This window comes from Leguminivora glycinivorella, chromosome 6, assembly GCF_023078275.1.
Source record: "Leguminivora glycinivorella isolate SPB_JAAS2020 chromosome 6, LegGlyc_1.1, whole genome shotgun sequence".
Lineage (NCBI taxonomy): Eukaryota > Metazoa > Arthropoda > Insecta > Lepidoptera > Tortricidae > Leguminivora > Leguminivora glycinivorella.
This window is the reverse complement of record NC_062976.1, coordinates 19,057,807-19,071,845: the sequence shown is the minus strand read 5'-3', so window position 1 is coordinate 19,071,845 and position 14,039 is coordinate 19,057,807. Positions and strand designations below refer to the sequence as shown.

The 14,039-nt window shown below is 41.6% G+C and overlaps 1 protein-coding gene across 2 annotated transcripts; it reads left to right on the top strand.

Annotated features, from left to right (window-relative positions):
- The first annotated feature begins 213 nt into the window (after positions 1 to 213).
- On the top strand, positions 214 to 13,944 carry LOC125227493 (nuclear pore complex protein Nup93-like). Of its 2 annotated transcripts, none has more exons than XR_007177187.1 (15): positions 214 to 574; positions 663 to 843; positions 2,352 to 2,654; positions 3,170 to 3,312; positions 3,640 to 3,867; positions 4,288 to 4,429; positions 4,845 to 5,010; positions 6,172 to 6,277; positions 6,726 to 6,811; positions 7,817 to 7,943; positions 8,773 to 8,938; positions 9,714 to 9,794; positions 9,905 to 10,138; positions 10,761 to 11,859; positions 13,691 to 13,872. XR_007177187.1 is itself a non-coding variant. In XM_048131819.1 (15 exons), exons 1-15 carry the CDS (start codon positions 405 to 407, stop codon positions 13,808 to 13,810), a joined length of 2,460 nt encoding a protein of 819 aa, XP_047987776.1. In that variant the 5' UTR covers positions 214 to 404; the 3' UTR covers positions 13,811 to 13,944. The 2 variants fall into 2 exon arrangements, 1 of the variants encoding a protein (XP_047987776.1); XM_048131819.1 differs by lacking the exon at positions 10,761 to 11,859 and adding an exon at positions 10,538 to 10,744 and having other exon boundaries at positions 13,691 to 13,944.
- The last annotated feature ends 95 nt before the right edge of the window (positions 13,945 to 14,039 follow it).

Sequence of the window (14,039 nt, the reverse complement as noted above, 5' to 3'; positions counted from 1 at the left end):
CTCATGCCGCTAGGAGCGCTAGTGTGCCTGTTGCCAACTTTGGCACCGAACTGCACGTATTAACTCGTAGAGTTTACATAGTATTTGGTGATGATATGAACCATGTGCAAGAGCCATAAATAATATATTGTATATCGGAGAAGTATTCGAACGTACCTTGGTTAAAACTTATCTGTGGTCCATTGTTGACAGATAGCACGTTTGACAGCTTCAAAAACGCTTGCTTTGCTTTCTTGTACTAACGGTGAACGATTTTAAAATAATTTCCTATTGTTGTGATATATTAGACCTATATTGAGAAATTATATCGACCATTCTAATGATTTTATAAACGGTTTAAAAAAATACTTAGTGGAATAAAGGTTTCCAACCGGTATTGTAAAGGAAGTATAACCTATAACACCATGGGTGACTCCGATTTTAGCAAGTTGTTACAGCAAGCGGAACAGCTAACTACAGAGATAGAAGGCAATGAAGAACTGCCAAGGGTTGAGCGCTCCCTGGGACAGGTGTTGGAGGCTTCACAGGAGTTATATTCCAAAGTTATTCAATCTGGCGCCAACGATATCCAGGCGTATGTAACTTATGTTTTATTGAAAACAGTGCTTGTAAGTACTTACTCTTTACATTAAATTCTATTTTCATACTTCTGTTTGTTGTAGCCATTTGCTGTTCGGTTCAAAAGGAATAGATTTGCAGCAAATATCTCAAAAGCTAGATACATTAAGTTCGAAACGCACATTTGAGCCCCTGCAGCCTATTGCGGATTCAGATGTAGAGAGTTTCTTGAAAAATGAGAGAGAAAATGCCATACTGTCATTGATTGATGAAGTTAATAGAAATGTAAGTACTGCACAATCTTGTAATTGACTAAAAGATTAACCTCTTAACAAATAATCATATACATCTTCTAAATTTGACCCTTTCCATCATACCAATTGGTTAGCAAGGGACAAACATAATATTGTGAAAATTGTGTATATTTTTAAGAATAAGGGAGTAACTAAAGGGCATTTCTCAGGAGGCGCGTTTTTACGTGTCCGGGGCAAAAAACGTCAGAACGGACTGTTCTAAAAATCTGAATTAATTCAGGCATAATCTTTAGCCTCTGTCCTATTTGGTACACTATAACATTATTTATTTATGATTTGTATATTATGAATAATAAAATATTAAATGCCAAAAATGACCGTCGGTGGGCGTGTCCCGCACCCAGAATTTGTAAAACAAAAAATCATAACTCAAAATGGAGTTGTTGATCGCAGTTGTTATAGATATTCACGTATAAGGTATTAGTTAACCTATCATATTTTCTATGTAAAAATAATATGTTAGCTAAACTCATCGAGTAAAGACAAATTTACGATGTGTCCCGGGCTAGTGACTGATTTCGGTGTAATTTTTTAAACATGACAGTACTCTTACAAATTAGTAGATCAGGGATATAGTAGCATAAATATAGTAAGTTTTAGCTATATTTTAACCATTCAATGTAGAGGAGATGAAGTACCTTTTTATAAAGGGGACTTTTTGAAGGTTTCTCAATCGTTCGCTGGGTTTGGTCCCGTGTTTTTTAACAGGTGGATCAATTTACTCCCACAGTTTAGGTGCATTTGAGATATATAAGGTACTAATAAATCCTTGAAAGTATGTTATTACGTCATTATAACATCTCCTCTGTATCATGCAGACTATTGCAGTTATCTTCAAAAAACCTATAAAATTTGATATCAGTGGAGTTGATTTCCGTGGTTTCGGTGGATTTTTTGACCACCGATATCAAAAAAAGTGACCACCGACTTCGATTGCCACGTTGTAAACTGATTAAATGTCCATTATTTTGTAACATTTCATACTTAAATAGTAGGATACACTTTGAAAAACATAAAACTATGTATAGCAAATTAAGCCATACTATGGGTACAAATTTTTCTACTCGATAATGACTAGCATATTACCATGTTAAACTTAGTAAAATTGCGCGATTATGAGCCTTTTTACATGACACGTCATTTAATTACAGTGCCCATACATAATTTCGGTGATTTTAAAATGTCAGATATCTTACAAACTATAAGGTTCTAATGGAGGCCTCCACCACCAATATTTTTTATATTTAGGCTAGATTTTAGTAAATTGACTAATATATCAATAAAGTAGTAAATAAAAATCAGCACCGAAATCAGGCACCGAACGTCATCCCTGAGAATCGCCCTAAATAAGGTTAATGCTTTATTGTTATTTATAAAATGTAACATAGGGTAAACAATGGACAAATCCAAACTTAAAATAGAAATTAATGATGTGTAAAATAATCCTTCTTTTGAATGGTTTGATTATGTTGCATCCAGGCATTACAAACAGTTGAAGATCAGAAATGGGAGCACATGGTCTCAGAATGGAACAAGGAAAAGATCAAGCTAATGAATGCCATGATAGGCCCCTCACAGAACTGGCTTGACTTGAAACGCACAGCTGAGCCTCCAAGCATTGCAGACACTCCCAAGAAATTTGGGCTCTCTATCCTAGACCCTGTGGAGGTGGCATATGCGAAGCAGGTTCAACAGTACAATAAGTTGGTGTTCCAGGGTTCTAAGTCAAGGACACCTTTATATCAGAAGTTTGCGCAAGTGGCTGAGGAGCTGAATGACCCGGTAAGTGTGTACGGTTTATAATTTTTTTTATACTTTCATCTTTCAAAAATCTGAATAAGATATCTGCTCTGTATAGTTCCGACTTATTTATTTATCTTTGACAAGCCACAATTACATAATTGTCTCCTAGGATAAGTTCCTGCTTTGATTAAGTAACGCCATCCATCAAACTATAGATTTCTTTAAAAAAAATTGTGTCACCTTTATAACTGGGTTGCACCATACCAATACAAATGCTCTTTATTGCACACCTTGATAAAATACAACAATACAAAAGAAAGAAGCAACACAATCAAAGTTAAACAACAGGCGGTCTTATCGCTAAAGAGTGATTTCTTCCAGACAACCTTAAGGTAGAAATTTACCATACCAAACCATCTGTCACAGTAACATTATATTAACAAAATTTTATTGTATGGGAAGAGTCATACATAGTGTTCTGCAGAGTCCTTTCAACTGAGGTAGACAGTTCTTTGATCTACTTTTTTAATTTTTTCCTATTTGTTCAATTTTAGAAAGTAAAAGAAATGTGGGAAATTATCAAGACCATGGCCAATGTTCCACTGCTCGCAAGAGAGGAGGACCCCTTGAAATTGCGAGGAAACCCCACCAATCAACAGTATTTCATAGCACAAGGAAAGAAATATTTGGAAAAGAGGTTTGTGTATTTTATATCAAATGTGCTACATTCAACTAGAGAGATGTGTTTGTTCACCTTTTTATAAAACTGTAGGTAACTGATGTTTATCTTCATTTGATTTGGATACTCTGTGTTACTTGAAAAGACAGATATATTTTAACAATGCATTCTTGAGGGCAGAAGAATTTTTAGTTATATGAGTTTAAGTCAAACTTGCCAAAAATATTCCAATAAATTTAGATCCCAGATTTCTATATTCATTATCATGGTTTTAATCATGTTTATTACACAAAAATACAAAATATTGACACACCAGCCTATAAATTAGTATACCTATGTATTCAGGTACAAACAATACATGAGCGACGTGGTACGCACGAATCCCGGCGGCGCCCTGCGCGGCGGCGAACCAGGCACGTACCCCCTTGTGCGGGGCTTCGTCGCCCTGCGCCTGCAGGCCGCGCCCGCGCTCGCCGACGGCACTATCGATGACCGTCCCCTCTGGCCTATGGTGTACTACTGTTTGAGAAGCGGTGATGCTACAGCGGCGCTGCATTGTCTTAGGAAGGCAGGGTGAGTGAACTTTTTATTCCTTTCTTTATAGCTGCAGAGAAAACTGAAGTCCTGAAACAAACTTGTGCAAAGGGGTTCTTTAGCTCTGCAAATTACTATTTATCCAATGTTGGACAGAAAAATAAAGAGAGAACAAGGCATATTACTATTACGACACAGTTGCCTGGTAAAAAATGCTGTGTAAAATTAAGTCCACCTTTTGTCACTGTATATTTGCAAAAAAAGTTTTAAGGGCCTCCCTCATGTGGCGTCGGGCCAACTGTATGGCAAAGCCTGACAACGCGTCGGCGCGACGTCGACGCGGCTTCTTTTACGCTCGCGAGACGCTAGATGTGGGGGGGCTTTAAAATAAATAATATCACTGATCACCTTTCCGTTTGTTAAAATTTAGTAAAACCTTTGCCTAACCGCTTTTTACAGGCGTGACCATGAAGAGTTTATAGCAGCCCTAGAGGAGCACATCAGCAATCCAGAGAAGGCTCTCAGTGATAAGCTGCAAACTGCCATCAACTTCCAGTACAGAATCCAAGTTCGAAATTCAACTGATCCATATAAACGAGCCGTGAGTATAGCTTATTTCGACTTTAGACATTTATCTTTATATTGCAATAAATTTTTTGTCTTCAATATATTTTTAACGCAACGTAAATAGATGTCCAAAGAAGTTGGACGTGCATTTTTCTAGAACAGTAATCATATAAATGTAGTACATTTATATGATTACTGTTCTAGAAACATTTAATGTACTTACAATGATCACCATATGCGAAGTATCTTTAGGACATTTTATTTTAGAATCTAAAACTGTACAGTGATTACACTGATTATGATTACTAACATTTTGCTCAACTTGTGGTCCTAATTTTATCAAAAAAATCGTCTGTCCGCTTAGGCTTAAGATAATCCCATAGTATATGTATAGGTAATAAAGATCATAGAAAATGGACAGGCTATAACAACTTATGGTGTGTTTGTAGGTATACTGTGTAGTGGGCGGCTGCGACCCTAGCGACGAACATTCGGAAGTTGGTCGCACGGCCGACGACTATCTATGGCTGAAACTAGCCGTCATCAAGAGCGGCTCCACACAGACTGAGTCCTTCACATACTCCGACTTGCAAAAATTGATCTTAGAAGAATATGGTAAGGACTGTAGTGTTTTGTAGGTTTTAGGTTTGTGTATAGCGTGAGGTTACCATCTATATACTTAAAATATAGTGTTGCATAATTTACCATATATTTTTTTGAATTCGGCACTGTTTGTCTTTTCTGTATTCCATCTATTGTATCTTTCAAGTTTCAATTTGTTTATTGCACTCATGTTAGTATACAGTTCTTAAGATTATTACAGTTCCACATGAACCCTGTAAGGGCATAGCAACAATGTTTTCTTACTTAATACTAACTTAGAATAAGATAACATGCATCACTGGCATAACCCAATTTGTATGGATTGGTGTACGGGTTTTTCTTAAGCCTGTCTGTGCCGGTAAAATTATTCATCTACACTGTTTGTGTCACCAAAGAATTCTTTTAATGAGTAACACGCTTTATTTATGAGGTAAGTTTTTAATGCGTTTTTAAAGTTATTATAATTATTTATTTCTTTTATTTCGTTTGGGATATTATTGTATATTTTTATTGGCATACCAAGAGGGTCTTTATGGATCATCTGTAGAGTAGAGTTTGGGGTGACTAGTCTGGTTTTAGGCCGTAAATGAGCCGGCCGCGAGTATTCTGGGAAGAGGTTTCTATTATTCCTTACCAAGAGGCATGCTTCTAATATGTACATGGAGACTAGGGTAAGAATTTTTAATTCTATGAAGTACGGTTTACAGCTATCCAATTGATGAGTATTTACAAGAACTCTAATACAGTGTTTTTGTAATAAAAAAAGATTATTCATATTTGGACTATTTCCCCACAGTATGATTCCGTATTGTAACCAAGAGTGAGCATAGGCTTAGTATGCATTTGTGGCTATTTTTATGTCAGTACATTTTTTTAGGTTGTATAATCCATATATGAAGCTACTTAATTTGCTGCTTATTTTATTAATGTGATCTTTCCAGTTGAGGGCTGAGTCCACGTTAATACCCAAAAATGTAGTTGATGATATTGATTATATTTTGTTATTTTTATAAGAGTAATCAATGTCTAGAGTCTGTTTTTGAGAAGGCTTAAATTGGATGATTTTCGTTTTTTCGAAATTGACTTCTAAGTTGTGGTCACTGAGCCATGCTTTTGATGTAATGACCTATTGGATGGTTGCTATAATAAAAACCAATAAAAAAATTGTTACAGGTGAAACGCACTATCACGCCTACGAAAAACCACTGGTGTACTTCCAAGTGCTAACATTGACTGGACAGTTTGAACCGGCTATTGAATTCCTGTCGAGAATACCTAGGTAATAATTAAATGAAGATTAATTTTTTCAATGTTTTAAACTGAACTGTTGAAAATGAAGTATTATGACTTATTTATAATTATGCTTTTGTTACTTTATGACTACACTGAGAGAAAATACAACCAGTTTTCATGTTCGTTCAACAAGTTTTTTGGTTAAAATAGCGCCTACGTGCTCTTTGGTTCAAACAACAAGCTACTTGTCATTTGAATCGGCAATATATTTGAATCAACTAGTCGATTTTATAAAAACAACCTGACACATATTGTTTTAAACATACGTTTGGCTGATTCAAACGGATAAACCGCAACAAGTCGAACTTGTTAAATTCACAATGCAAATTTCTCTCAGTGTAGGTACTTTCGATTGTCACAAGTCAGTTTCTCGGGGTTTCCAACTGCTTTAGTTGAGAGAAGATGAAATTAAAATATGTATATTTATTATTTAGATATCGAGTACACGGTGTTCATATGGCACTGGCGCTACATGATGTTTACATGTTGGGGACACCTCGCAACGTTCAAGCACCACTACGTAAGTATACACGCCTATAGGCTACTGGACCCTTTTTTAAAGTTTGCCTTATATTATTGCTTACTGTCCAATTAACTGAAAAAAAATATGATAGATATTTTATTGTGACATTTGTGACTTTTAAACCGCAAAAATATTTTTAAAGAACACTTACGTAATCAGGCAAAAATAACATCAGCCATGTCATCTATACATTTTTTGTGAATGGAGTCATTCAGTGCGAAAACAACACTTTCTGACACTTTAAGTACGAGGCATAAAGGTCATCGTCAGTGATTGATTTGACATGAATTCTATGACGTCACTACATGGCCGACAGCGTGTTCGGTGGCCAAAAAAAATAAAAAAAATACTCGCAATTTTAAATTAAAAATACTTAGTCATTGTACACCAGCGATTGTTAATATACCCATTTAATACCCAAAATCATCAAATATTGGTTTCTTATGTCAAATATTACAGAAGACAATAATTTCTTGTGCCAAATTAGGTATGAGTCTAGTAGCCTATATTGACCGTTTCAACCCCATTTTGTGGTGATAAAGCTAACTCTTTATTAAATCTGGGCTTAGGGATGTGGGACAAAGAAAGGAACCCCTAATAAGCTAGTTTCCTATATTTAAAATAAAATATTTTATGCAGTGCACGAAATACAGCACCTGCACATAATTTGAAGAAAAACATGGACAGTAGCTATGTTTAAACATCATTTCTATTTAATAAGTCAAAGAGAAAGATATAAGGTATATGAATTGACCGTGACGTCACTCCTCAGTATTTCATAGTAATTCCATATTAGCAAATCGTTTTGACAGTTCCTAAAAAGAAGCTGATTTCACTAGTAGGAAACTAGCCTATTCGTCGCTTCGCAATGACATGAGACGGCAGTGTGTTATGCCCGTAGGCTGTTAAAATTACGCTCTGCTCTTCCATAAAACACAAAAACTATTGCCAGACTATTTCTCGCTTTTGTATCATAACATTAATAACTAAGTATAATTTCAGTGTCGGTGGACACTGAAGACCCGCCCCCACTGCGCCGCCTCAACTTGGCTCGCCTGTTGCTACTCTACGTTAGAAAGTTCGAGCTCACGGACCCCTCCGATGCTTTACATTACTACTTCTTCCTCAGGTAAGACTTGGAAAGGTAACTTATTTTAAGTTGTAAACAGATTCAGGTGATACAAGCAATCGGGTAAAGCCAGTTGTTTTTTCTTGTTCCTAACAGTCAATAATTTGATTATTTTGACCACCTTACATTGGAAATACTTAACTACATCCTGTGACAAAGTCATCAGTAGCTGGTTTGGCTGTTGTAAGTTTCAACCAACTTCTAATATCTCTTTTGCTTTTGGGGAGCGGAAGGCTTTTTATATTTTTATAGTTTCGCCATGTCTGTCTGTCCGTCCGTCCGTCCGTCTGCGGATAATCTCAGTGGCCGTTAGCACTAGAAAGATGAAACTTGGTACCAATATGTAAATCAATCACGCCGACAAAGTGCAAAAATAAAAAGTGGAAAAAATGTTTTATTAGGGTACCCCCCCTACACGTAAAGTGGGGAGTGTTTTTTTTTTTTCATTTTGACCCTAACGTGTGATATATCGTTGGATAGGTATTAAAAAATGAATATGGGTTTACTAAAACCATTTTTTGATAATGCTCATATTTTCGGAAATAATCGCTCCTAAAGTAAAAAAAAAAAAATGTTGCGCCCCCCCCCCCCCCTCTAACTTTTGAACCATAAGTTTAAAAAATGTGAAAAAAATCACAAAAGTAGAACTTTATAAAGACTTTCTAGGAAAATTGTTTTGAACTTGATAGATTTAGTAGTTTTTGAGAAAAATACGGAAAACTACGGAACCCTATACTGAGCGTGGCCCGACACGCTCTTGGCCGGGTTTTTTTATATTTATGTTTCCTGTGTTGCATTATTCTTAAATTGCCTGTAATTTTTGTTACAGAAACTTGAAAGACCCCGAAGGCAAGAACCTATTTATGTGCTGTTGCACGGACCTAGCCCTGGAGTGCCGCGACTACGAGTTACTGTTCGGTCGTTCTGACACCAACACCGGCGTGCGCAGTCCGGGCTTACTCGATCAGTTTAACAACCCGCACATTGACAGCAAGGTGAGCTATAGCATAATACTGCTGTAACAGTTGACAGACTGTAGCACGGAGCTAGCCCTAGAGTGCCGCGACTACGTGTTACTGTTCGGTCGTTCTGACACCAACACCGGCGTGCGCAGTCCGGGCTTACTCGACCAGTTTAACAACCCGCACATTGACAGCAAGGTGAGCTATAGTATAATACTGCTGTAACAATTGACAGACTGTAGCACGGAGCTAGCCCTAGAGTGCCGCGACTACGAGTTACTGTTTGGTCGTTCTGACACTAACACCGGCGTGCGCAGTCCGGGCTTACTCGACCAGTTTAACAACCCGCACATTGACAGCAAGGTGAGCTATAGTATATTACTGCTGTAACAGTCAACAGACTGTAGCACGGAGCTTGCCCTAGAGTGTCGTGACTACGAGTTGCAATTCGGCCGTTCTGACACAAACACCGGCGTGCGCAGCCCGGGTCTGCACGGTCAGTTTAACAACTCGCACATTGACAGTAAAGTGAGTAGCTATCCTGCTATTGACAACGTGAGTGAACGAGTGACGCCGATTGTCACAAATACATGTACCCAATCTTAAGCCGCGTATCGATATACCGTGGCAAACTATCGAACATTGGCTCGCGCGGTCGTCGCGCTATATCGAGATATGCCTTTATGTCCAACATTAATGCTAACGGCGGCCGTGGGAACCAATTAGACTTCATAAAATTTATCACTGAACACTTAAATAACTGAGCGATTTCATATTAAAGTGTTTTTATTTGTTTCATTATTTGCAGGTGATCGCCCTAAACGTAGCCGAGCAGCTGGTCAACAAAGGCCTATTCGAAGACGCTATTACTGTGTACGACATCGCTGAGGTAAGTTAATAATGATTCGATTGTACTGTTACCGAAAGAGTCAGATAAATTTCATATGATATGAACTGTTGATTGATCAGTTAATTTTTTAATGGTCTTGTTTTTTTTAGAATCTCGAGAAGGTTCTAGAACTGTTCTGCATGCTGCTCCCTCAAGTGCTGGTCGCGGGGGGCGGCGGCGCGCTGCGCTCCCGCCTCGGCGCGCGCGCGGAGCACGTGGCCCGCCGGCTCCGGCGCGAGGGGCCTGCTTTACCGCCGGCACTTGTTGAGGCGTATACGAAGCTGTGCAAGCTGATTACATTCTTTGATCAATTCCATGCGGAGAATTACGATGCTGCACTAGAGGTGTGTGGTAGTTGTACATGTTGTCTTTCATAGGTTTAGAATTAGATAAACCTACGTTACACATACGTTACGTGACGCTCCCATCGCTGCGCGCGGAACACTTTTCCACCATTTCCGTCGGAGATCGCGTTCAATATAAAAATGTTTGATCAGTTCCATGTGGCGAATTGACAGTAGTGTTTTATATTTTATCATATGCCTATTTATGAGTAGTTTAAGGGTTTGATTACTTAACACTTTCGCAACCGAGAACCCGCCTGGTGGGCACTCGTGAACTTTGCTCAGATGCCAGAGAACCCGCTGGGCGAGCGAGCGTTATAACCCGGGCATAATTACGACCGGTTTCTGACGTAGTACGTGTTAGGAAATGTGTTAAGTGATGTTTTTAATTTTCCACAGACACTACGCGAGTGTGAACTAGTCCCACTCCGCCACAGCGAGCTGGAGGCTCGAGTAGCGGGAGCCCGAGCAGCACGCGGCGCCCTGTTGCGAGCGCTGCCGGCCGTGCTGCGCGCCGTGTGCACCATCCTCGTGGCGCAGCGGCAGCGGCTGCGCACCGCGCCCAGGGAGTCCATGCTCGGCGCGCCGCACACCAACACAGAGAAGGTACAGGGGTTCACAGACACTACGCGAGTGTGAACTAGTCCCTCTCCGCCGCAGCGAGCTCGAGGCTCGAGTAGCGGGAGCCCGAGCAGCACGCGGCGCCCTGTTGCGAGCGCTGCCGGCCGTGCTGCGCGCCGTGTGCACCATCCTCGTGGCGCAGCGGCAGCGGCTGCGCACCGCGCCCAGGGAGTCCATGCTCGGCGCGCCGCACACCAACACAGAGAAGGTACAGGGGTTCACAGACACTACGCGAGTGTGAACTAGTCCCTCTCCGCCGCAGCGAGCTCGAGGCTCGAGTAGCGGGAGCCCGAGCAGCACGCGGCGCCCTGTTGCGAGCGCTGCCGGCCGTGCTGCGCGCCGTGTGCACCATCCTCGTGGCGCAGCGGCAGCGGCTGCGCACCGCGCCCAGGGAGTCCATGCTCGGCGCGCCGCACACCAACACAGAGAAGGTACAGGGGTTCACAGACACTACGCGAGTGTGAACTAGTCCCTCTCCGCCGCAGCGAGCTCGAGGCTCGAGTAGCGGGAGCCCGAGCAGCACGCGGCGCCCTGTTGCGTGCGCTGCCGGCCGTGCTGCGCGCCGTGTGCACCATCCTCGTGGCGCAGCGGCAGCGGCTGCGCACCGCGCCCAGGGAGTCCATGCTCGGCGCGCCGCACACCAACACAGAGAAGGTACAGGGGTTCACAGACACTACGCGAGTGTGAACTAGTCCCTCTCCGCCGCAGCGAGCTCGAGGCTCGAGTAGCGGGAGCCCGAGCAGCACGCGGCGCCCTGTTGCGTGCGCTGCCGGCCGTGCTGCGCGCCGTGTGCACCATCCTCGTGGCGCAGCGGCAGCGGCTGCGCACCGCGCCCAGGGAGTCCATGCTCGGCGCGCCGCACACCAACACAGAGAAGGTACAGGGGTTCACAGACACTACGCGAGTGTGAACTAGTCCCTCTCCGCCGCAGCGAGCTCGAGGCTCGAGTAGCGGGAGCCCGAGCAGCACGCGGCGCCCTGTTGCGAGCGCTGCCGGCCGTGCTGCGCGCCGTGTGCACCATCCTCGTGGCGCAGCGGCAGCGGCTGCGCACCGCGCCCAGGGAGTCCATGCTCGGCGCGCCGCACACCAACACAGAGAAGGTACAGGGGTTCACAGACACTACGCGAGTGTGAACTAGTCCCTCTCCGTCGCTGCAAGCTAGAGGCCCGAGTAGCAGGTGCACGTGCGGCACGAGGTGCCCTGCTGCGCGCCCTGTGCACTATCCTTGTGGCGCAACGTTACCTATCTAATGGCAATCGGCCGCCCGTGCTCCTAGCGAGGGTCGATTGACCCTCACCAAGCACCGAATAAAATAAAAAAAAACTCGAAATCGGTATTTCCGTACACTTTGGTTACAAGATCAGCAACTAACGCGTCTGAATCTAATATACATACATAGCGTCCCAGGGAGTCCATACTTGGCGCGCCGCACACCAACATGGATAAGGTATGAGTTTTACAGACGCTACGCGAGTGCGAACTGGTACAGTCGAGTTCATAAGTATATGTACATTTTTTCACCTTATTGCAACGAGTTACGGTAAAGAAATGTACACATATGAACTCGACTGTACCACTTCGTCGCAGCGAGCTGGAAGAGCAGCCCGCTTCTCGAAGCTTCTCGAATGTGACGTACGCTACGAGTATTGCATCTTGGTTACAACGAAGTGTAGGCTCGAGTGCCAGGCGTCTGCGTTGCGCAGATTGGTACAGGTCGGTTGACGAAAAATATGAAGTTAGTATTAAACCCTCATTTCTGAACGACCCTACCAACCTGAATAATCTGTGATTCGATCACGCCATTCTGTATGTATAAAGAATTTACTGTGCGATATAAAATGAATGAAGCCGTTAATTTCGTCGTAACTGTTACATTTTTAACCGCCTTCCAAATCTCAAGGGAAGGTGTTCTCAATTCGTCTTTTTTTTTGTTCCTCGATATCTCCGTCGTTACTGGACCCATTTTGAATTTTTTTTTTTGATTGAATGTATATGCATACAGATTGGTCCCATTTTACTCAAAACCCAGTTCTGGTGGTGGGATCCTGGAGAAATCGAGGGAACTCCTCAAATCTGAAAGGCATACATATGGTGATTTGTGTTTTTAAAGGAACAGCATGCATTTACGTACGGAACAGTCACATTTGGTGCAGTGGAACTCCTGATGATGGTCAGAATGGAACTCCTCAAATCTGTACGGCACACTTATAGCAGTGGCGGAGCGTCGATACAACTAGATTCCCAACGGGTTCCCTAAAATTTTCTAGTATCTGTAGAAGTCCATACAAAACAGATTCCAAAAACCCCTCCGGCTTTACCAAGGAAAATTTTCACGCCCCGCCACTGACTTATAGTGACCTTTGGTATTTTTATAAGAACAGCATGCACTTACGTCCAGAACAGTGACATTTGGTGCAGTGGAACTGCTGATGATGGTCAGAACGGAACTCCTCAAATCTGAACGGCACACTTATAGTGACTTTGGTATTTTTATAAGAACAGCATGCACTTACGTCCAAAACAGTGACATTTGGTGCAGTGGAACTGCTGATGAAGAGTGAGCCGCCCCTGGTTAGAGTTCCGTTCTGATAATCATTCTCATCTGTAAGTACTTCAGAATCATCCAAATTACAAAATTGGTTCAGAAATGACGGAGATATCGAATAACAAACATTAAAAAATATACAGACGAATTGATAACATAATCCAACATTTGAAAGTATTTATCACCAGAACCCCAAAGGAAAGCTGTTTTTTTTTTCTTAAAAATTATTTATGTAAAACTCATAAACGTGGAAACAATTTTGAAAGAAAAAATTGCCCTATTTTATGGACACGCACTATAATAAAATAAAATTACGTATTTGATGAATTACGTAATGAATTTTGCATCATTGAAAGCGTTCCTACAAATTATTATTTTTTTTGCAGCAACTGGAATGGTTACGGGAACAAGCCGAGGTGCTGAATACGTTCGCGGGCAACATCGCGTACAGAATGCCGGGCGACACCTACAGTCAGCTCGCTCAGATGCAGATCCTCATGCACTAACCAATAGAGATCACTTCCGAATAACAAACACGTAATTATTAAAATATTTTTGTAATTAATAACATCAGTCTTTTGTTTTTTCCTATTTACATACCTTAAAACTGTAGACATTTAATATACTTATAGTCATGTTACAGAGATTCATTTTATTCCCGATAGTGAAGTACCTGGTTCGTGTTAAAACTACGTCGACAGCATAATATTCTCACATTTTCGGAGGCAAATATTT